This window comes from Parus major, chromosome 1A, assembly GCF_001522545.3.
Source record: "Parus major isolate Abel chromosome 1A, Parus_major1.1, whole genome shotgun sequence".
Lineage (NCBI taxonomy): Eukaryota > Metazoa > Chordata > Aves > Passeriformes > Paridae > Parus > Parus major.
In genome coordinates, this window is record NC_031773.1 from 1,322,199 (window position 1) to 1,344,544 (window position 22,346).

The following is a 22,346-nucleotide window of genomic DNA, read 5'->3' on the forward strand; positions in this document are numbered from 1 at the left end:
GCAGCTCACACATTATCCCAGAGCCACAACCCCGTTGCCTCTGCCCCATCTGGATTCGTTAACAGCAAATGGATGTGATCAAAGCTTAATTTTATAGAGAGGCACTTCAAGGGAGCCTTTTTTTTTAAAAAAAAAAAGAACCCACACTAACAAGGAAACTCATCCAGGGAACAATATCCAGCCCCTCACACCTGAATCCCAACACCACGCCGAGGGGATGGTTCATTACTCCTCCAGGAAGGTTTTCAAAGAGGCTGAAGGCTGCTAAAAATAAAAAGAAATTCCTCCTGACGCCCTCCTGTCCCTCAGCTGCGGTGGGGGATGAAACAGAGAGCACCGCTGGTTATTAACACTGTGGGGTTTGTCTTTAATGGGTTTTGCAAACATTTGCCATTATCCCTTGATTTGCTCCTAATTCCCAGCTGGGCTGGAGCTTCAGGTGATGTAAAGCAGCTCCAGGGCAGGCAGAACGGTGACACAGAACCTGGAGACACCGTTCCAGGGATTCCTTTGGCATCTCAGTATTCCAGACATTCCTTTGGGATTATTCCTGTGCATCCCCAGCCAAGGGGGTTTAAAATGACTGGAGGAAGAGCACTGCAGGTGAAACGATGCAGCTGGGGGGGGTGTTTTTAAGGGTTCCTTAAAATCGCAGTTTCAGGGCAATAAAGGTGATTTTCAACGAGTCCTCGACACGCAGAAATTCAAACCAACAGCTCAAACCTCCAAAACTTTCAGCTTTTCATGGAATCAGAGAACAATTTGGGCTGGAAGAGACCTTAAAGTGCCATGGGCAGGGACATCTCCCACTGTCCCAGGTTATTCCAAGCCCCATCCAACCTTAGACTTTTCCAGGGATGGGAAGTGCATTGTTTTATTTTCTACCTCCCTGCTGAGGAGCACTTGGACCAGAAGAATAATCTTCCCCCTCGATTTTTTAATTTTTTATTTTTTTCAGAAATCACAGCTTTTCCCATGCCTTGGGAGGGAGAATCTCCACTCCCTCACTCCACTTCCATGGGGAAAGCAGACAAAAGATGGGAATATCCTGCCCAGAAATGTCTTCCCCAGAAGACAGCAGATGGAGGAAGAGACCTTGGCACAGGAAAAGCTGTCCATTTTCAGTTGATTATTGCCCATCACAAAATACCTCCTCGAGATTCCTTGGCAGAGGAAGGCGCCAGATGAGGGCAGGACGTGGTTGCCTCAAAGGAGGAGAATTGATAAAACCTGATCTAATTTTTAAGCTGGAGTTTAGCTGACACCTCACGATTTTTAAGCACCGAACCCAGCTGTAATTAAAGCAGGACAGGAGAGAGGGGAAGTTTTCAAAGCTCTTCAGCCTCAGTGCTGAGCCACAGGTCTGGGTTTGGGACCATTCCCAAGGGACAAAACTTAAATTCCTTAAGCTTAAATTCCTGGCCAGGCTCTAGGGAGCTGATAAATACCAAGTGCTGTCAGTGCCTTGCAGAGCAATGGCAAAGGGGGATAGAAATTGGGAGCTTTTGCCCAAATTTCTCCCAAATACCTCATGAGGCCACTGGGAGAACTCTGACTAAATGAGCAGAGTTAGAGATGGGAATCACTGAAACCTGGAAAGCAGGAGCTAGGGAGACAGTTTTCCTGGAATTTTGGGATAAATGGGCTGCTTAATGCTCTTTGGTGGCTCTAAAATAGCCAACAGCAGCCCTGAGACCATGGGAGTGGGAATGGGAAGAGTTGGATCCATCCCTGGGGAGCCAGCCTGGAGCCCTATTCCAGCACCAACACTAAAAAATAATAATAAAAAATAAAACCAGTAAAATTAAGGAGTAAAACCAGCCCTGAACCAACCAAATTATTTTTTTTTGGTGCTAACAGAGGAAAGAGAGTCTGAATTCCCTCTTCTACTGATCAGTGGTTATCCCACGTGGAGTGATAACACCATCTTCACACTTTTCTTTCTGGCACTTTGCTTCTGAAATGCTCCAAGCTCCAAACTTTTATTTATTTTACTAAATTTTATCTATTTATTATATATTTATATATTTTTATAAATAAATTTATATATTTTATATATAAATATATATAAAATATATATTTATAAATATCTATACCTATATATTTATATATTTATATATTTATATAAATTTATATTTAGATTTATATAATTATATATATTATATGTTTTATATATTTATATATAATATATAAAATATAAATATATAAATATAAATAAATATATTTTTATAAATATGTATATTTATAGAAAGTATAATTTTTTTTTTTTAATGTTATTTATTTTAATTAATTTTTTTTTTAAACCATAATTCTGCCTGTTTCAATGCAGGTGATATTTTAATTTTTATGGGATTTTTCCTGCGAGGTCCTGAGTGAATTCACCCCATGGATGTGAGCCCAGGACCTGCAGGAATTCTCTGCTTTAAATGTTGCAGGAGCCAAATGAGTGCACAAACAAGGTCTTGGATAAATCTTATTTACCTGGCACTGTGTGATCCAGGAAAGCTTTGCTCCAATGAACTGGAATATTGATGAAGAGCAAAATGTACATTTGTTTGGTTTTTTTGTTTTTTTTTAAAAAAAAGGAGAGCATGAACCATAAAATCTGCTCATTGCTGTGTCACTGTGACCATGCTGAAGAGCTTCCCTCCCCTGAACAATTTTGGGGATCTCACAATATTTGGGATGTCACAGAGATGTCCCCTGGCTGGAACACAAAGTTAACACTTAAAGCACAGGGAGGGGAGGCAGCCACCAGAGTTTGTGAACTCTGCAAGGATTCAAAAATAAATCGGCAGCTCTGGAATTTCCAATTCAACCCACAGAGCTCAAACACTCGTGGCTTTTCTGGAATCTGAGAGGCCAAATCCCGAAGCTGGGGAAGAGGAGGCACAAGGATGGGGTGGGGGTGAATGGGGATTTTCATCCGGTTCTTTGTTAAATTTGAGATAAATTTTTGTGCTCCAGATTGGGCTTCACTGCAAGGAAAAGCTTCCTTAGAAAGATTTCATGGAATCATGGAAGGGAAGAGACCTTCAGGACCATCCAGTCCAATTCCTCTGCCATGGGCAGAGACACCTTCCACCATTCCAGGAATATCCTGGCCTTGGACATTCCAGGGATCCAGGGCCTGCTCTGGGAATTCCAGCCCAGGCAGGAATTCCTTCCCCAGATCCCATCCATCTCTGTCCTCTGGCAGTGGGAGCCATTCCCTGTGTCCTGTCCCTCCAGGCCTTGTCCCCAGTCCCTCTCCAGCTCTCCTGGAGCTCCTTGAATTCCTGGAATGTGCTGGAAGCTCTCCCTGGATCCTTCTCCTCTCTGGCTGAGCACCCCCAGCTCTCCCAGCCTGGCTCCATTTCCCCAATTTCCAATTAAACCGCGTCCCTTCCTACAGATTCCCAGACCCATCCAGCCTCTCCCCGCATGGATTTCCATACAAGACATGGATTTAACCCCTGGGCTGCAGCTCAGCTCTTCCCCACTGCCCTCAGTGTCACGTCTGACGTTCACTCCCATCACCTTCAGCTCCTTTGTCCCAGCAGAAACGAATTTTGCCACTGCCAAGAAAGAAAAATGCGGCTGGAGAACTCCATGTGGAAAGTCTTCCCAAGGAGAAATGCTCCACTCAGCTGCCTGTTCTACGTGGCCCTGATGACCTCTCGTGACATTTTGATATTTATTTGCACAGAAAAAGGTAAAAACCCCTTTCCTTTGGGTTTCCTGAATGCCTGTGACATTGGAATCCTTTCCAAGCTCCTTGTTTTTACTTCATTCCAGACTTCCCCACCAGCCACGAGGAGATCCAGCAGATCCAGGGAGCTGAAGCTGGATCACAGGAGGGCAGAAATGAGCTCTGTGTTTCTTAACTAACCACAGGAACAGCTGGGTCTGCTGGATTCTCCATCTCTGACAGGCTCAGGATCAAGCCCAGGTGCTTTTCTGGGAGAGCTGTCGCATTCCCAATGGAATTACGGATTTGATGAGGAAATTATCAGGTGGAGAAATCACTGGGTGAACTTTGCTGGCTGATTATGCTGCAGATCTGGTGAATTTATTCTGACTTTGAGCTCGAATTCCACAGCAAAAGACACCCAAATTATGCTTGAAAACCCCAATCCAACAAAAGCCCCATCCCAGGAGCTCTGACCCTGGAATATCCAAAAGTGGTGGCATTTTATTCTCCAGCACCAGCAAAGTGAATCTGTCCACCCAAAACACTCCAGAACTGTTCAAATCTCCTGAATTCCCCACAAAACAGGAATTCTCAGCACATCAGCTCTTAGCCAGCACCCAGGAGCTTCCCAGCATCCCTAAAAGGGGTTGGATCCCAGCAGGATCGGGGTTCAGGTTGGAAAAGACCTCTCAGATCTCTGAGTGAACCATCAGCCATGGCCACCACCAAACCTCGTCCCAGAGTGCCACCTCCACGTGGGTTTTGAGCACTTCCAGGGACGGGGACTCCATCACTTCCCTGGGCAGCTGTTCCAATGCTGGACACAATCCAAGAATTCCCTGCCAAGGTGGTCTTGATACCTCCAAAAATCCCAGCTGGACTGGAAGTATCCACATGAGGAGATGCCTTTCCATAATCTTCAAACCAATAAATCCCTGATCCCGAGATGGCTCCCAACCCAGCCCTGCCACAAAATTAAAAATCACAGAATGGGAAAATTATCACTTGGACAAGGATTTTCTTTCATTTATTCCCATTTCATGTGCAGTGCAGAGGAGCAGGGAGTGGAAAATTTGGTTGGATGCAGGGGGAAGTTTGTGACAGCCCCAACTTCCAGCCCTGATATTATTCCCTCACTTGAGACACCGAAATCCTCCTGGAAAGATCCAGCAGCCACAGCATAATCAGGAATATCAGTGCCTTGGCAGGGAGATGGACGGGATAATTTAATTGGTCTTTTGTATCTCTCCCTTCTCTGATCCTGCTGAGTTCTGGAGCTATTATTAAAGGCATTTTTTAAGGTATTTTAATTTACTCCTCCAAATGGATTCCCATCCATTCACTCCCACCAAGTGAATGTTGTCAGGGACATTAGTGGGGTGATAAAATAGCTGCAGCTTCCCGCTGCTTTTAATGTGTTACATCCACCAGAAAAGTCATTAGCTCTTAGCCTTTAATACACCCTCTGCACTGCTGCAGAACTGTTTATCACTTAAAAGTGCCAGCACAGGCCAGGCTCTCCCTTTATTAATCAATATACATTTGTGCAGGGAAAAGGAACTCGCAGCCAGTGAATCCCAGCCTGGTTTGTGCTGCAGGAGCTGAAAAAAAAAACCATCCCTGACATTTTCACCCCCGTGCCTGAATATTCCTAGAAGTGGCTTTTACTCAGGTTTTTTTACACAACTCCCCCAATTACAGGTGAGCTGGTGGCAAGGTGACAAATTTATTTCACCAGTGGTGAGTGGCAGCTTTCCCTCTCCTTTGTCATCCCTGCTCTAGAACATCATTAGCAGCTGCAACACGGCACAAATGGAACGTGGAGCACGGAATTAATGATGCTCGGGAGCAGAGCCGTCCGTTTGGGAGCTCGTTTTTAATAAATGTTTTCATACAGCTGGCCCAGTTTGGAGAATAAAACCCCTCAGTGTTATTTTTATGTGCTCTGAGATCAATATTTCTTTTTTTTTTTTTTTTCAGTCTCGAGGCCCTAGTATTTAAAATATATTTATCTATTAAAAATGTCTGCTGGAGAGATGGTGAATATGAATGTTCAGTGATGCTCCTGGAAAGACAAAGTGACCAAGGCAAAGGCAGCTGGAGGATGAAAAACCAAAAGGAATTGGGAAAAAACTGATTGAGAAAGGTTTAGCAGGGCTGAGATCCCAAAAGAAAATCTTGTTGTGCCCTGGGATTGGTGCTGTCCAGTGTGAAGTCTGTAATTATGATCTAAATTCAGCAAAATTCATGAAAATGCAAGAGATCACTGGAAAACAAAGTGTGAAATCCAGGAATGAGGGGTAAAGGCTTAAGAGGCACCCTGAGCTAGGCCAGGATGAGCTCCTGGGATCACAAAGATGTCATTTCACTGAAATTAGAAGCCAATTTGTCAGATTTTGGCATAAAGTGTCTAAGAGTCTCATTTGCAGTGGTGAGAAAATTCAGAGTGACCAGGCCAACGTCACCAGCGGGTTTTGGTAGAAGAGGAATCCCAAAAGACACTCCAACCTCACCTTTATGCAACAAAATTCACCTTTCAGCACCAAAATTCACCTTTCTGTCTCACTCTTCGTTAACCCGACGGTAATTAATGTGATGAAGAATTCTTTGTTCACCAAAGCAATCCCTGGCAAACACGAGGAGAGAGCAGAGGCCTTGCTGTGGATTCATCCCAAAGGATACCATGATTGGCAATTAAATTCACTGTTTTATTTTCTGTGCGTTGATTTTATGCAGGGTTAAGGCTGGTCTTAAATTTAAAGGAGAAAAAATATCTCCAAGGGGAATTTCCACCTCAGTTTCCTCACAAGAAGCCAGAGGTGGCCAGAGGGTGACAGTTTGGTTCTTCAGGTGTTTCTCAACAGAGTGGGAAAAATTTTCCACATTTCCATTAGAATGTTCCAGTGCTGGAATGCAATTTATACATAAAACCATTGGAAAGGAGAGGAATTGGTTAGGAAAAGGATGGGAAGGAGAAAAAATTGTCCCTCAGATCATTTGTTCAGCAGGACTTGAACTTCAATATTTTATTGCACAGCCAGTGGTGGAACAACTGAACTCTGAGACAAGCAAGACATTGGAATTCCCAATCTCCATTTCTTTTGATTCCAAAGGATTCCAAACAAATCCGGTGCTGGGATGGAGAAATCCCAATGAAACTCAGCAAGGAGGAGCCTCCCAAGCACCTCCAGACAGAACCTGAGCAGAGCTGAGGGCTCCTCCCTGCTCCTCCACCCAGGAATGACTCAAAAAGCAAAACCACTTGGAAATGGGAGGTGATGGACTCGAGGTTTCCACACAAGAACAGAACCCAAATATCCTTCATCCTGCCTAATTTTGATTTTGTGGAACCCCTGGAATTATACAGAGTTTCCCAAGCTGGAAGCTACAAAAAGAATTGCCTTGTGTCCTGCAAAATGAAGCAGTTTACCAAAAAATCTGCTAATTTCATGTATTTTCTTGGTTTACTTTAGTTTTCATCTCAAAAATAAAATTAAAAAATTGCAAATTTTGCTTTTTTTTGTGTTGAGGCATGAGCAGGGGGTCAAATTGACTAATTTAAGGGTGATTCTGGGGGTCTTTGCACATCCCAAGAGGGAAAATCCAGCCTGAAGTGCTGCCCCCAAAAAGCAGAGACGGGAGAAAACTCAGGGAAGCTGCACGTGCCAGCATCACAGGTGATTTATTCAATAAATTCAGCCTTGTGCTCTGCACATCAAAGCCCAGAGAGATCACAGCTCTGTCCCTGGATGTCTCCAAAGGATTGTTTGGGAATTCCTCATGCGTGGAGGCTGCTCCCAGGATCCGACAGCTCGTGTTAACATGGAATTCATCAAACCACAGTGACCACAGCCAGCCCCCAGGGACGCGGGAATGACAAACTCGGAGCTGGGGAGACGGGAGAACAGGCAACACCAGCCTTTGATTCCTGCCAGGAGAAGCAGGAATTACCACCAGAGATCCGAGGGCTGGGAGTAAAATTGGAACATTTTTAACCCACTGTTTCCTCCTTCTGTTGTCTCCTCTTGCCTCAGGCCCCAGCTGGTGACAGGTCCAAGGATGGGGCCATTCCCAAAGGAAGATGATTCCAAGCAGGAGCCACGGTGTGAGGATGAGAGCTGTAGTCATGTATCCCAATTTCTGGGAGTAGGGATGGATTTGGAAAATTCCAGAGGCCTGCAGGGCGCTTTCCCTTTCAGACTGACCTTCTCCAGTAGGAAAGCTCAGCCACAGCAGTTTAAACCAGCGCGGAAATGGAATCACTTGGATTTGTGGTGGAGTCTCCATCCCTGGAGGAGTCCAAGGAAGGCCTGGATGGGCACTCAGCGCTCTGGGCTGGGGACAGGTTGGGAATTTGGCACAAGTCGGACTTGATGGTCTTGGAGGGCTTTTCCAGTCTCAGGGATTCTGTGATTTTTCTGGGAATCTCCTAGATGTGACACAGATACTCCCACAACAATCCCAAAATGGTTTGGGCTTGAAGGAACATTCAAGTCCATCCAAGTGCCACCCCATCCATGGGCAGGGACACCTTCCACTATCCCAGGGTGCTCCAAGCCCTGTCCAACCTGGGACATTGGAACCTTGGACACTTCCAGGGATCCAGGGGCAGCCACAGCTTCTCTGGAAATTCCATTCCAGGGCCTCACCACCCTCCCAGCCAGGGATTCCTTCCCAGTATCCCATCTATCCCTATCCTCTGGCAGTGGGAAGCCATTCCCTGTGTCCTGTCCCTCCATGTAGTAAACATAAATCCTGAATCCTGAATCACAAGTACACCTTCGCTTCCTTCAGATCCCAACTGTTTTTATCACCATTTTCCCAAAGACCTGCCCATTAATCCAAAAAAACCAAACCAAAATGAAGCAGAAATTATTCAGCTGCACTTTGCCGTTTCCCACACTGAGCACTGAGTATTTCCACTCCCTGAGCTGCTGGAAAGAAGTAAAAATAACTAAAGGAACTACTCAGCATTTGAGCAAACACCTGCTCCTATCTCAGGATTTCTGTCATCACAAAGTCCTATGCGACGGCAAAACCCCACTCCCAAAATCCAGCAAAAGAGCAGCGTGGAAAAGAAGTTGTCTTTTCCCCCAAAAACCCCACATTTCAAGAGGGAAAAAGAATAAAAGACATCAGATTGGGAAGTGAAAAAGCCACTGGATCAGCTCGTTATGGGAGATGTCTGATAACGGCGGTGCTGCTCTTGTTCACCCCCTGGCCAGCACCACAACGATCAATCCCACTTGGAAAATGGGCTGGATGAGGCCATGGATCTTCCCTTCCCACGTGGAACTTGTGCATCATTTCCTGCCAGAGCCATCTCCCCTTCCCAGCAGCCAGAGCATCTCGGAGAAGCCTCTTGGGCAGTTACGGATGGCGGGGAAGGCGCGCTTTGTTTATCGCCTGCTGTTTTCCCGGTGCTAACGGCGCTCCGGTGATCGTCCTGTGGATAAATCCATGCAGGCGTTCAGTGGGAAGGAGAGGGAGCCACGCTTGGCTCCGATGGAGCCATCCACACACAACATTCATCTATTAACCAAACAGCAGTGCTTCCAAACCCAGCGGGGTCACCGCGGAGCCCTGCTGGGAAGCAGGAATTAACTCCGAGTGGAGATCGTTTGTCTCTGGAATGTTGTCATATTTGTTGTCATATTCGCGGATGAATTCCAGGCTTTATTGGGAAGGCAGGTGGCACTCAAGATTGCTCATGGGAGAGCCCTTGGAATGCTAAGAGAGCTGAGGAGAAATTAATCTCCCGCGGATGGAATGGCGAGAATTCATCTCCGATGTTGTTGCAATTAACGGCAGCAAATTTCACTCAGTTTTACACAGAAGGAACAAACTGGAGAAGCTCAGTTATTACCAGGATACTACCCAGTTACTACCAGGATACTACTCAGTTACTGCTTGCTCAGGCTTTTGTTTTAAGCCTATGGAGAAAAAACATTTCAATTTCCCACCTTATTCAGAATAACACATGGCCAGGCCTGACGGGGAACATGCATCAAACAGCAGAAGTGATGGAGAAATGGGATAATCATCCCATCTGGGGTCTGTACAGCACAGGAAATGGAAATTTGGGTCCATCACTGGGCAAAAAAAAAGGGAATTTTTGAGAGGAAAGAGGAATTTTAAATATTCAGTGGTTGCTGCAGCATGAGGTCAATCTATATTTACAGATCTTCCATTTCAGCAGAACGAAGGTGGCCGAGGGATGTGGCTACATCAACTTCCCAAAAGGAGTTTCCTGAACTCTCTCCAAGTGAAGAACCAGTTAAATACCCTTTGGAAATGATTTTTTTTTTTTGGCTAAACTGCTTTCACAAGCTCCAGTCCCCCAGCAGAATCCTGGCAGTTACACAGAGCACCCGGTGTGGAAAGGGAGGATTTTTCACCCCGGGTCACACAAATCCCATCGTCACTCTCCATTCCATCACCAACAGGAATTCAGGAACTCAGAGCTGAGGATTTAGAGACAATTCAGAGGGATTCAAACAAAAAGTAAAGCATTCCTGGCTGCCAGATCCCGAGCCTTTCCAAACCATCCTTGCTAGGACCACGCTTGGTGAGAAGAAGTTGGAAATGTCTTGTGATAAACCGGAGTCCTCTCAAAACCAGCTCAGCTTTCTGCTAAATCAGTATCAGGCACAAAGTCCTTAAATATTTTAAAGAGCCCATCCCAGTGGGGTGAATTCCCCAGGAAATCTTGGATCAGCCCCAGGATGACCAGACCTGGTACCCCCCAACAGCTTCATGGTGAGAGGGAAAAGCTTCTCCCTTCTCTACAGTGCAGCTCACACCAAGCAAAAATCCCAGCACAAAAGCTGATCATTTGCAAAAAAAAAATTAAAAAATTACTATTCTGACAGCTTTGTGTGCATGAGGGAAACTGTAATTTTTATTTTATTTTTATTTTATTTTATTTTATTTTATTTTATTTTATTTTATTTTATTTTATTTTATTTTATGGCCCTATTTACAGATTAGAACCAGGAGGGGAAACTTTTAATTTACTGCTTTCCCACAGTTCTTTCAGATGTAAATTAGAGCACTGTGAACCTTCCAACTGCAAAGTTTATCCACATCAGGAGGAAGATTCCAGAGGCAGGGAGGAAACCCAGGGTGCCAGCAGGAATATTCCAATGGAATGACAGCATCCCTGCATTGTTGTTCCTTTTATAATTCCCCTGTTGACAAGTCCCTGCCTCCAAAATCCCAACCACTCCCACTCAACGCTGCTTGTCAGGGAGGGGCAGCCCCTGCCCCACACACAAAAAAAAGAGCTTTTTACCTTCCCTTTCAACAACAGATTAATGTCTCTTTTGTTCTGCGGCAGAGCTGGGTGTCATATTTCAAAATGCACTTTTAAAACAGGTATAATTAAACCTCTGCGAGAGGGGGGAGGCAGAGAAATGAGCAGCCAAAGGAGGAATAAAGGCATTTTAGAGGGTGCAGAAGCTGGAGGGTGCCTCATCCCTCCCTCTCGCCACACAGCTACAATTGCATCCCACAGTGGGGGAGGGAGAAAGGGAAAAAAAAAGTAATTATAAAAATGAACTTTTCCTTGAAAAATGAGCACGTTGTGAAAGGATGACTCCTTTGAACATCGCAGCACTTCAAAAGGAGGATGAATTAGTGCTGACAACTCAATAAAGTAGCCATCAATTATTCACAATGTGATGGCTCTTCTCATGCAGCACTTGTGATTAGCAAAACATTTCAAAACCTGGGAATGAGAGTTATTCGTCCTCGATGAAATGGGCCCAGGCTTCAAAATGCGAGGGAAGAAAAATAATGGGACTTTGGAGGAGCCTGGCAAGAACACAGGGAAGTTTCTTCTCTTGGAGCCATCCATCAAGTGCTTCATGTGAGACTGTTCCAGGCTGGATTTGGGATTTATGGAGTGGAACAAGCAGAGGGAAGGGAAAAATATCTGTGATGTGAGAGGGGTACCCAAACTTCAGCTGATGGGTGCAGAGAGCCCAGCCCAGCCAAGGTCCCAAATTAAACCACTGGTGTGTTTTGGAACAGCAAATATGAAACTTCCCTAAGGAAAAGAAAGTTATGGAAGAACCAGGTTTCCTGCAGAAGTTTGTGGAAGTTTTTGATGTCCCAGGCCTGGAAGTGTCCAAGGCCAGGGCTTGGAGCAACCTGGGGTAGTGGAAGGTGTCCCTGCTCGTGGCAGGGGCTGGAATGAGATGATCCTTGAGGTCTCTTCCAACCCAAACCATTCTGGGATTCCATGAAAGAAATTCCAAGAGGAATATTGGTGATGGAGCAGTACAGCTTCCCTTAAATGCAGTTTATCAGACTTTCCAGTTTCCTCCTGGAACTGCAGCTCATCCATCACCAAAACAACCCCAGCAGAGGCAAGGCACTGGTTTAAAACTGCAGAAAGTTAGAGAGAAAAAGGAGCTGGAGAAAAACCAGAAAAGTGGGTCCTGTGGCACTTGGATCTGTGACTTCACACTGGATTTTCAGCAGCACCCTGGGGCTGAGGAGAAGCTGCTCTGCCTCAGCATCCCAGGGCCCTGCTCTGCTGCCAGGGATTCCTAATGAGTTTGCAAATGAGGAATGGGCAGCTGGAGCTTTAAATGAGTGGCCAGGCTAAAAGGCTTCTCCTCTGGCCAGGGAGGGACCGGGGGCTGGGTCTGACACCAGCCTTTTGAGGCAAAATGAGGATTTATGAGAGCAGTGCTGCTGCTGAGGGAGCCTGGTGGGGCTCTTCATGTAATTAAAATAATCAATCAAGGCCTGTGATGGAGGTTGGGGGGAGATATGTGTGGTTTACTCCCAATTTCTGAGGAAAAACTGAAAGCAAGAGGGAAAAAAATGGAAATAATGTAAATGACAAGGAAGTTTTAGTGGTTTTATGTGTCTAGCCAGTACTGGATGAACTGGCACTGAATTTAAGATGCACAGGCCAGGGTGAGGGTGAGGTCCCTTCATGGAATCCCAGGATGGTTTGGGTTGGAAAAGACTTTCAAGCCCATCCCATTCCACCCCCTGCCATGGGCAGGGACACCTCCCACTGTCCCAGGCCGTGTCCAGCCTGGCCTTGGACACTTCCACAGCTTCTCTGGGAATTCTGTGCCGGGGCCTCCCCACCCTCAGAGGGGAGAAGATGGCAGCTCTGGCTGAGGTGAACAAAAAACGTTGGTAGCTTCAGAGAGGACCAGGATCAACATTTTGCACCCAACTCTCAGTGGAAATGCTCCAGGCCAGGTTGGATGGGGCTCGGAGCAATCCGGGATCGTGGAAGATGTCCCTGCTCGTGGCAGCAGGGCTGGACTGAAAGGCCTTTCAAGGTCTCTTCCAACCCAAAATATGCCATGATTTAATGATTCATCACTGAGCAAACGAGGGTTATCCAGCTCCTGACCAATTCCTACGCACAACATGGAAGAGGCATCCCTTGAAAGTGATTTCAGGGATTAACGGGATCCAGAGGCCTCAAAAACTTCTCCCTTCAGGTCAGACATGACTCACATCTGTGGGATGGTTTGCAAAGCGTGACTTTGCTTTTGTGCTGATCTGAAGAGGATGAAAATAATTCCACCTGCCAGGGGCACTGCTTGGAAATGTCCACACGCAACTTCCCTGCCCTGGGATGCGCTGAACGTGCAAGTGAAAGTTGAATTTTTAAAATAAACTGAAGCCCTGACGCTGTGCCTAAAGCAATTGCTTTTGTGCAGCTCGGAACTCCTCGGTGGAGAACTCACACATCTGCAGCTGACTTACACCAGAGCCTTCTGAACGCTTCCACAAAAGGCAGAAGCTGCACTAAATGTTCCCCCCAGAGGAAAAACTATCTGAAGAAATACTGGAAGCAACAGGGAGAGTCAGACTCCCACCGAGAGATAATTCTGCCTCTCATTTTAAGCTAGAAAAGGGGATTGGGCACAAATTCTGCTGGTGGGTTTTACCCTCTTGACGTGAAACACATAAACAAGAGCTGAAAACATCTCAGTTGTAACACCATGCTGCTGCTGCTGCAAAAATAATTAAATATGAGGCTCAGAACCATTAAAATAGCTTTAAAATTATCCTTGAATGGTAAAAACCCCAATGGATCAGCCATGCCTGCTTCTTAATGGATGCTGCAGGCTGGGAGCCAGCCTAGAAAGACAATTAATTTGTTTACAATAATAAATAGTAACATCCAGCCTCCATCAAAGCATGGAACCATCAGCACTGGTGAGCCATCGAAAGCTGCTGGCTGGGACCATCCTTCTCCTTAATAACCACTTGTTTGATGGGAAGAAAACATTCCAGAAGCTCTCTGGGATGTCTCCTTGGGAGTGAATGACTCTGTGCATGGAGTGGGTGCTGTGGTAATTAGCTCCAGCAGTTCCTGCAATATCCTGCAAAACAGCTGCACACCCTGATTCTTCAAGGAGGTTTTTTTTTTGGGGGGATTTTCAGATGCTGGAGTTTGGCCTAAAAAGTATCAGGTGCATCATCCACACCACGCTGAGATAAAAAATGAAAGGAAACGAAAGAGGCTTTGAAGGAAAGGAAAAAAAAAAAATCCCACCCTGCTGCTCCAGATCGAAGCAATTTGCATTTTTTTGGAGATGGAGCAACAGGTTTTTAAGGCCAGTGACCACCTGGGTGGAAAGATTTATCACCTCGTTGAGAACCCAACAAGAACAGGCTGTGAGAAGCTGTCGAGGCACTTGTAGCCTAATTTAGGATCGATTGAAACAATTACAGCCTGAAATTTAATGCTGAATAAATTTGAGACAAATGAGTTTCACGGTGAATCAGTCGCTCTGCAAAGGAAAAAGAGCTTCAAGTGTTTTTACATTTGAGGAGGGAAGAATGGAAAACAAGGCGGCAAAATGGAATATTTAGAGAGGACGATTTTTTTAAAGGATAATCTTTAGAGGAATGGGTGATTCATCTGTGAGGACACAAGGCTGGAAAACCTCTTATCTCCCACCTAATTCAGCTGAAACACGCTCTGATAGTGATCCCAAAGATAAATTCCCGTGTTCCAATCACAGCCACAGAGGCTGCAGAGAGATCTTTGGGATAAGAGTGGGATGGATAAACCAGGAACCCTGGAACGGGGAAAAGCTGGGGGAGAGCTTGGTTCACCACATTTCCATCTTATCCATGAGGTGATGGGGGCAGAGACTCCAGGCTCCAGCACTGTCATGCAGAAATAGCGAGTTTTTTTCCCCCCTTTAACGGAAAATCAATAGGATTATTTTAGGGAGCTATTCGGATGAGCTGGTTCAAAGAGGCAGCAATTTTTCTTCTCTTTTCAGAGAATTACCCTTCTCTAATGTCGGGAACAAGGAGACCTCCTGACCACGGACAGTTTGACCAAGAGTAATTCCAGTTCAAAATGATTTCCATCCATCACGAGAAACAAATTGAAGGAACTGGATGAGAAAAATTCCAAGCCACTCTGAGTTTTCAACCCCTAATGACCTTTAAGGAAATATACTGATATTATAGAACCCATTTTCATGTGAAATGAAGCCACAAAAAATACTTTATCCTTATTAAGGCTGGTAAAGCTTGGGAAGGAAACAATCCAGGGATTCTGTGCAGCTCCAAAACAGAATTTCAACTCCTGCAAAGAGAATTTTGACCCCTTTCTAAAGAAACTGTTCCCCTCTAGGGACTTCTGGAAATGTTGTTCTGGAATTTGATTTTCCTTTGGCTCTGAAAGGACCATCCCAGCCCTGCTGCATGAGTTAGTGACCATAAATCTATCCAAAATTCTGGAAATGGCAACAATAATAATATAATCATAATAATATTATTGTGTGGCATTATAATATCCCTGTGTTTTACAGCTGTACACTGGGATGGAAAATGGCCACATAAACCTTGGGATAAAGGTGCTGCTTCCTAAGGACTCTGCCAGTGTTATCCATCCCTGACAAGAGGATGGATAAGAGGATTTCCCAGGAAAGAGGGAATAACTTCAAAAGATTAAGAGAGCTTGACATGACCAACAGCGAGTCAGTTCATTCCTTGCAGTGCCAGGCAGCACATGAAAATCAGAATTTTGAGGTGGGATTCCACACTGTCCTGTTCCCCATGGAGCTGGGATGACAATTTTCTGCTTTTATCACTGCTCCGCACTGGAGTTCAAAAAAAGGTGTTTCAAAGCAGACTTCTCCTACAAACACTCCATCTCCAACCCAAATCCCTCACATCTCTTTCTGATGGAGGGAGATGCGGGGCTCCACATCAATCACCAATATGCTTGGGAGGATCAGATCCCAGCCCTGCTCCTCCTGGGAGCTTGGAATGTGTGTTTGGCCTGACTGCAGAGCTCTGTGACTGGCAGGTGTCCCCAGAACTACTGAGAGAGAACCACATGAAAATATTCCTTCCCCAGATAAACTTTTTTGAGATCAACTTTTGTGCTCTAGATCGAGCTTCACTGCAAGGTAAAGCTTCCTTAGAAAGATTTCATGGAATCCTGGAATGGTTTGGGTGGGAAGGGACCTTCAGGACCATCCAGTCCAACCCCCCTGCCATGGGCAGAGAGACTTTCCACCATTCCAGGAATATCCTGGTCTTGGACATTCCAGGGATCCAGGGGCAGCCACAGATGCTCTGGGAATTCCAGCCCAGGCAGGAATTCCTTCCCCAGATCCCATCCATCCCTGTCCTCTGGCAGTGGGAGCCATTCCCTGTGTCCTGTCCCTCCAGGCCTTGTCCCCAGTCCCTCTCCAGCTCTCCTGGAGCCCTTTTAGGCCCTGGAATGTGCTGGAAGCTCTCCCTGGTGCCTTCTCCTCTCCAGGAGAACATTCCCAGCTCTCCCAGCCCTCGGAGCAGCTCCGTGGCCTCCTCTGGACCTGCTCCAGCAGCTCCACGTTTTCCCTTACGGGATCCACAACCAGGTCATGGCTGGACAGGGACAACCAGGGACGTCCTGAGCAGTCACTCAGCTCCTACCTGCAGCAGAGGCCTCTGCACTCCCAGGACCTTCATGGTGTCGGCGTTGGCCAAGATTTTCAGGGGATCCGACGCCTTGGTGACGCCTTCGATCTCTTTGTTGATCTCGGCCAGGACCTGGTTGAGGAAGATGTTCTTGATGTACATGGTGAGGAACTCCCGCAGCGGGCACTGCTTGCCCGGGCCCAGCTCCATGGCAAACTCGATCTCCTGGATAAACCTGGAAAACAGGAAGGGGGAAGAATGAAATTAAATGTAATTAAATCATGCAGACACTTTAGATTTGTTGGTGTTGGCCTTTGCTATTCTGGCTTTTCAGAGCTGAGCACCAGCAGTGTGGGAATGACCATGGACTGTCCCAGCTTGGGGGATTAAGAGGAGAAAAGGTCCACAATATAATTTTAGGGAAAAAAAAAAAGATAAAATACAAACAATTGGGGAGACAAAGACTAAATTGCTGGAGAAGGACAGATAAAATGAGAGAAAATCCACATCCCAGGCACAATTCCTGTTTGTTTGGCCAAAAAAATTTGGCTTTTCCATTTGGGACACATTGGGAAGATGTCCTTATAAAAATAAAATCACCGTTAAAAAAAGCTAGGATGCCACAAGTCTCTTTTAAAAGCCAAACTTCCTTCTGGGCATGGTCACTTGAATCCCACAGGTGGGTTCCAAACAGAACAACAGAATATTCCAGCTCAAAATCCAGGAAAAAACATGAAAAAAACACAATGTCTATGCATGATGCCATTATCCTCCTGCATTATGGATGTCTGTTATGGAGTATTTTTATCACCCTTTATTGTTCCATCCCAGGATCCCATTCCTGAGCACACAGAGCAGCAGGATGATTCTGGGAATATTTTAGCACCAAATGTTTGCCATCTCCTGCAAAATCTCTTTATTTCTGTGCCGCCATCTGGTTACCACGGAGGAGTTTATTCCAGAAATTACCTCGTCATGTCTTTAACTACATCTGAGGCAGTGGAATTGGTATTCCTTTCAAAACAATTAGGGATTGAGTATCTGGAGCCATAGTGGATTGTTGTGAGTTGTGCTGAGGGAAGTTTAGGATGGATATCAGGAAAAATTGATGCAGTGAGAAGTGGTCAGGAAGTGGAGCAGGAAGTGTGGAGTCACCATCCCTGGCAAGAAACAGGGCTGTGGCACTTAGGACATGGCTTGGTGGTGAGCAATGGTTGGATTTGGTGATCTTAGAGGTCTTTTCCAACCTCAAGGATTCCATGATTTTATTCCTTACCACTGACCCTATTCCCAAACCTTTCTACAAGATCTCCTTAATTATCTGTAATTTTCCACCTCCACATTCCTCACTCCAGAGGAGGCGCTTCCCTTCCCAGCACTGACTGAGGAGCCAATTCCCATGGACGATTTCTTTCCAATCCAAGCTCTTTTCTCCCCAAATCCTCCCCCTGTTGACTCCATGGGTCTGGAGTGACACATTTGGACAATGCAGCTTCCGAGGGGGGATCCCTTTGGAATTCAGTTGGGAGATTGGTTCTCCAAAGAGAGAGATGCCGCAGGGAGGGAATCACAGCAGCTTTATTCCCTGGATTTCACAGGGTGAGGATGGGAATCAGCTCAGTAAAACAGGGAAAGAGTGAAGTTTTCTGGGAAGAGAGCAGAGACTCCATGGAACTGATCCCAGAAATACCAGAGCTGATGTCACCGGTTCTGGGTGACACCACTCATGTCCTTGAGGGGACATTGCCAGGGTTGATGGGACTGTGTTGAGCTCATTTACTGTGACCTTCCATGGCTGTCAGTAAATCTCTCACTCTTCCTTTGTAAGTTTATTTACTGAGCACAGAACTCCCCCAAAATGTGAAATTTACTGTTGAACACCATTCAGGTGGGAAGGAGAAGCTCAGGAGCTCAAACTGGGAATGAACAACATCCAGCTAAGTGACAGAACAGCTTTTAAACACTTTTAAAATCCAGAAAATGCTCAAAAAATGGCTAAACCAAGTAAAATTAGTCTTTTAGAGAATGACCACGTGCAAACCATCAGAGCTCAGATGTGCTGACCTACAACAGCAGTGGAACTCCTCATCCCACGACACCCTGATGGTGTTCCCAAACGTCTCCTGCACCACGGACTAAAGGTCAGTGCTGGAAAACGGTGCCACCAGGAACTTTTGCTTCCCAGTGCCTGGCATTAATCACCATTCCAGATCTCTCCTAAAGATCTGTGCCTTCATCTCCAGAAAACTTCTCCGTGATGACTCATTAAGTTTCAACATCTTGGCATGGACAAGACAAGTGTGGTTCACTAGTGCTGGTTAGGATCAAACCATATCCCTGTTTTCCTGGCTAGGAACCACAAAATAATCACGGATTACGAAGGAGCTGCCAGACAGCACTGGCTGAGGGGGGATTTGTGAGTGCTCAGCATCACTTGTGATAAAGAACAAATGATCAGGAGCTTAGGAAGCAGAATTCAACTCGATAGCAGCAGGAAGTTATTAAGACTGAAGCCGTGCGGGGCACGGAGAACTGGAGGATACGGATGTGAGACCTTCAGTTGGGATGCTCAAGGACAGTTTGATGGAATGATTGTGGGAATGGAAACCAGTGAAGTCTTCATTTAATCCCAAAGATCTCTGCCAAGGGAAATGGAAGCAGAGAAAAGGTAAAGAAAAATGAACAACGGGTGTCAGAGTGTGGCTTATAGCAGGGAACGGCCCAGAGTTCCTGGATTTGATAATCCAGTGGGACAAGGAACTTTTTACAGCCTCAGAGGACAACTGGGATCCCATTTGCTGGGATCTGCTGTGGTTCAGGGATGACCCCCCCAAATTTCCAGCAGGCAGAATGAGTCCCACACTGCTCTGCACGTGAGGCAGCCGCTCTGGAGCTCCAACCTTCAAAATCCCGCTGGCCACAAGAGCAGGGGGCTCAAGCAAGGGTCACAAAGTTCCAGGTGCAGGTGAAATTTGCACCAGGAATCTTCCTGGGACGTTAAATGGCAGCACTGGGGCACCTTCCGTGGGCTGGACTGGGAGGGTTACTCAGAATTCCATGACAAACAGATTAAAAACTGAAAACATTAATATTTTCTATTTAAGAGGAGTAGGAGTTGCCCAGAGAAGCTGTGATTGCCCCTGGATCCCTGGAAGTGTCCAAGGCCAGGTTGGACAGGGCACTGGATGGGCTTTCAGGTCCCTTCCCACCCAAACCATTCCATGATTCCATGAATTAAGGATGCAAAGTCAAACAGTAAAAAGAGATGGGAGCTGTTTGTGCCACCTCCCTGTAAGAGACGGTCCAGAGATTCCCTCATCTGTCTCACAACCGTCTGAAGGACAGAGACTGAGACCCTGAATGTCACAGGGGGCTTGGTTTGGGGGTTTGGGCCTAGCTGAGCTGGATGTTTGATAAGTGATTGTTTGCAGGTGGTTGCACGGCACATTGCCCTCGTTCCTGCTGGTGAGCAGAGGTTTGTGTGTGGTACCTGCACAAAGGGTTTCCATGACACATTGCCCTCATTCCTGCTGGTGAGCAGAGGTTTGTGTGTGGTACCTGCACAAAGGGTTTCCATGACACATTGCCCTCATTCCTGCTGGTGAGCAGAGGTTTGTGTGTGGTACCTGCACAAAGGGTTTCCACGACACATTGCCCTCGTTCCTGCTGGTGAGCAAAGACTTGCAAGACATGGATCGCTCTGTACCCTACACCTGCCCCCCGTGCAATGGAATTCATCACAATGATCATCAATCTCCTCTGGCTTTGGCCCTGTGCTCCTCACTTTGTAAAAGACTATAAAATCACACCCCAAATTTACCTTCCTTTGAGATCTCCCCAACGGACAGGGAGCTGTGTCATTGGACAGCTCAGTGGACTTTGATGTTGGTAGCTATAATGCCCTTAATCTCTTTTCCTTATGCTTTGCTTTCTCCTCTTTTCCCTCTGTCACATATTAGTGCTGATGAGCACTCAATAAAGTGTGTTTTGCTGTTTAAGCCCCTGGTTTGCTGATAACCTTTTGTACTCTAAGACCCCCTAAAAGAACCACATCACGAATTCCACCCTGCGGATCGTGACACTCCCTTTGCCCCGCTGTGCGGGACATCACAGCCTCAATGACACCATGATCCTTGTCCAAGGAATGGGATGGTCAGGGAATGTCACAGCGTTGGGAATTCCCGAGTCACACCAACACACAGCTGTCACCTGAAGAAACGTGACACCAAGAGTGACTCTTCTGCCACCAAGTGCCACAGGGCTCTCTGCTTCCCTCTATCCTGACTTCTTCCTGTCACATCCTTCCCATTTCTTGGAATTCCACCATCGGTTCTCTTATTTTCCACGGTTCCCAATCCCACTTGGACATCCTGTGTTTCTCTACCAGGAGCCCAGCAGGTTTGGGAGCCCAAAAAACACCATGAGGGCTGGCTCAGGAACCAGCCCTTGCCTTTGGCTTGGTCTGGCTGAGCTCCAGCTGGAATTGTGTCCATTGGGAATTTCAGCTGCCACGGAGCAGAAGTGTGAGCGCTGCACTTGAGCTTTCAAAGGGTCCAAATAAATCAAATTTGAGGTTATTTTCCATATCCTTTATCCAACACTTCCTCTTGTTGAGAAATGTGGAGATAAAAATTCCCAGCCAAAGGAGAACTCACCAGAATTCAACCAGAATTTCTTCTCCTCAGAAAAAAAACCAGCTATCTCAGATAGATTTCTCTTAAAAAATCAGCCCACTTGGCAATAAAAGATCAGCCAAACTATAAGAAACTGAAAATGAGTGTTTGAAATGGGAAATGTTGGGTGGCATTAAAGAGCCAGCAGACATTCCCTATTTTCTGCCTGGCAGACACGGCCACACATTCACAGCCACACGTGGTGCTATTTATTTATTTCAATTCCAGATCCTGCTGGCTGGCTTATTCCAACAGAATTTGTTCTTTATAAAGAACAAAGAAGTGTTTAACAGCATGGAAAAAATACATCCTAAGAATCCTCTCCAAAAATGTTGTGCTACTCATCCAAGCCATCCATGGAACTTTTAGAGGTAAAAAAGGCAATTTTATCCACAGCTATTCCAGAAATATTTATCCCAGAATGGTTTGGGTTGGAAGAGACTTCAAGGATCATCTCATTCCACCCCCTGCCATGAGCAGGGACACCTTCCACCATCCCAGGCTGCTCCCAGCCCTGTCCAGCCTGGCCTTGGACATTCCAGGGATCCAGGGGCTGCTCTGGGAATTCCAGCCCAGCCAGGAATTCCTTCCCCAGATCCCATCCATCCCTGTCCTCTGGCAGTGCGAGCCATTCCCTGTGTCCTGTCCCTCCAGGCCTTGTCCCCAGTCCCTCTCCAGCTCTCCTGGAGCCCCTTTAGGCCCTGCAAGGGGCTCTGAGCTCTCCCTGGAGCCTTCTCTTCTCCAGGTGAGCTCCCCCAGCTCTCCCAGCCTGATTTCAGAACCATCAGTTGTGTTCCACCTCCAAAATGCAAAAATGCTTTGTCTGAATAAGAATCCAGATTGAGGGGTGTCACCACATTTTGGATGATGGTCACTGTAGATATTCCTGGGAATTGCCTGAAATCCTTAAAAAAGGCTCACGGGGACATCCCTGCTCTGAAGGACACTTTTAGGAGATGTCACAGTGAGGATGGAGTTCTTCAACAGAGAAGTCAAGGGGGAAAAAAAAATAGAAATTTGCACCTTATCCTGAATTCAGAACCTGCATTTTTAAAATGATGCACAATTTTCAACTTGTTTTATCC

General features: G+C 46.1%; 1 protein-coding gene across 1 annotated transcript in view; it reads right to left on the bottom strand.

Annotated features, from left to right (window-relative positions):
* Positions 1-22,346, bottom strand: part of EXOC4 (exocyst complex component 4) — a 294,646-nt gene that overhangs the window by 59,760 nt on the left and 212,540 nt on the right. The window contains exon 11 of the mRNA XM_015627621.2: positions 16,604-16,823. Coding sequence (XP_015483107.1) covers positions 16,604-16,823 — 220 coding nt within the window. The remainder of the gene's footprint in view (positions 1-16,603; positions 16,824-22,346) is intronic.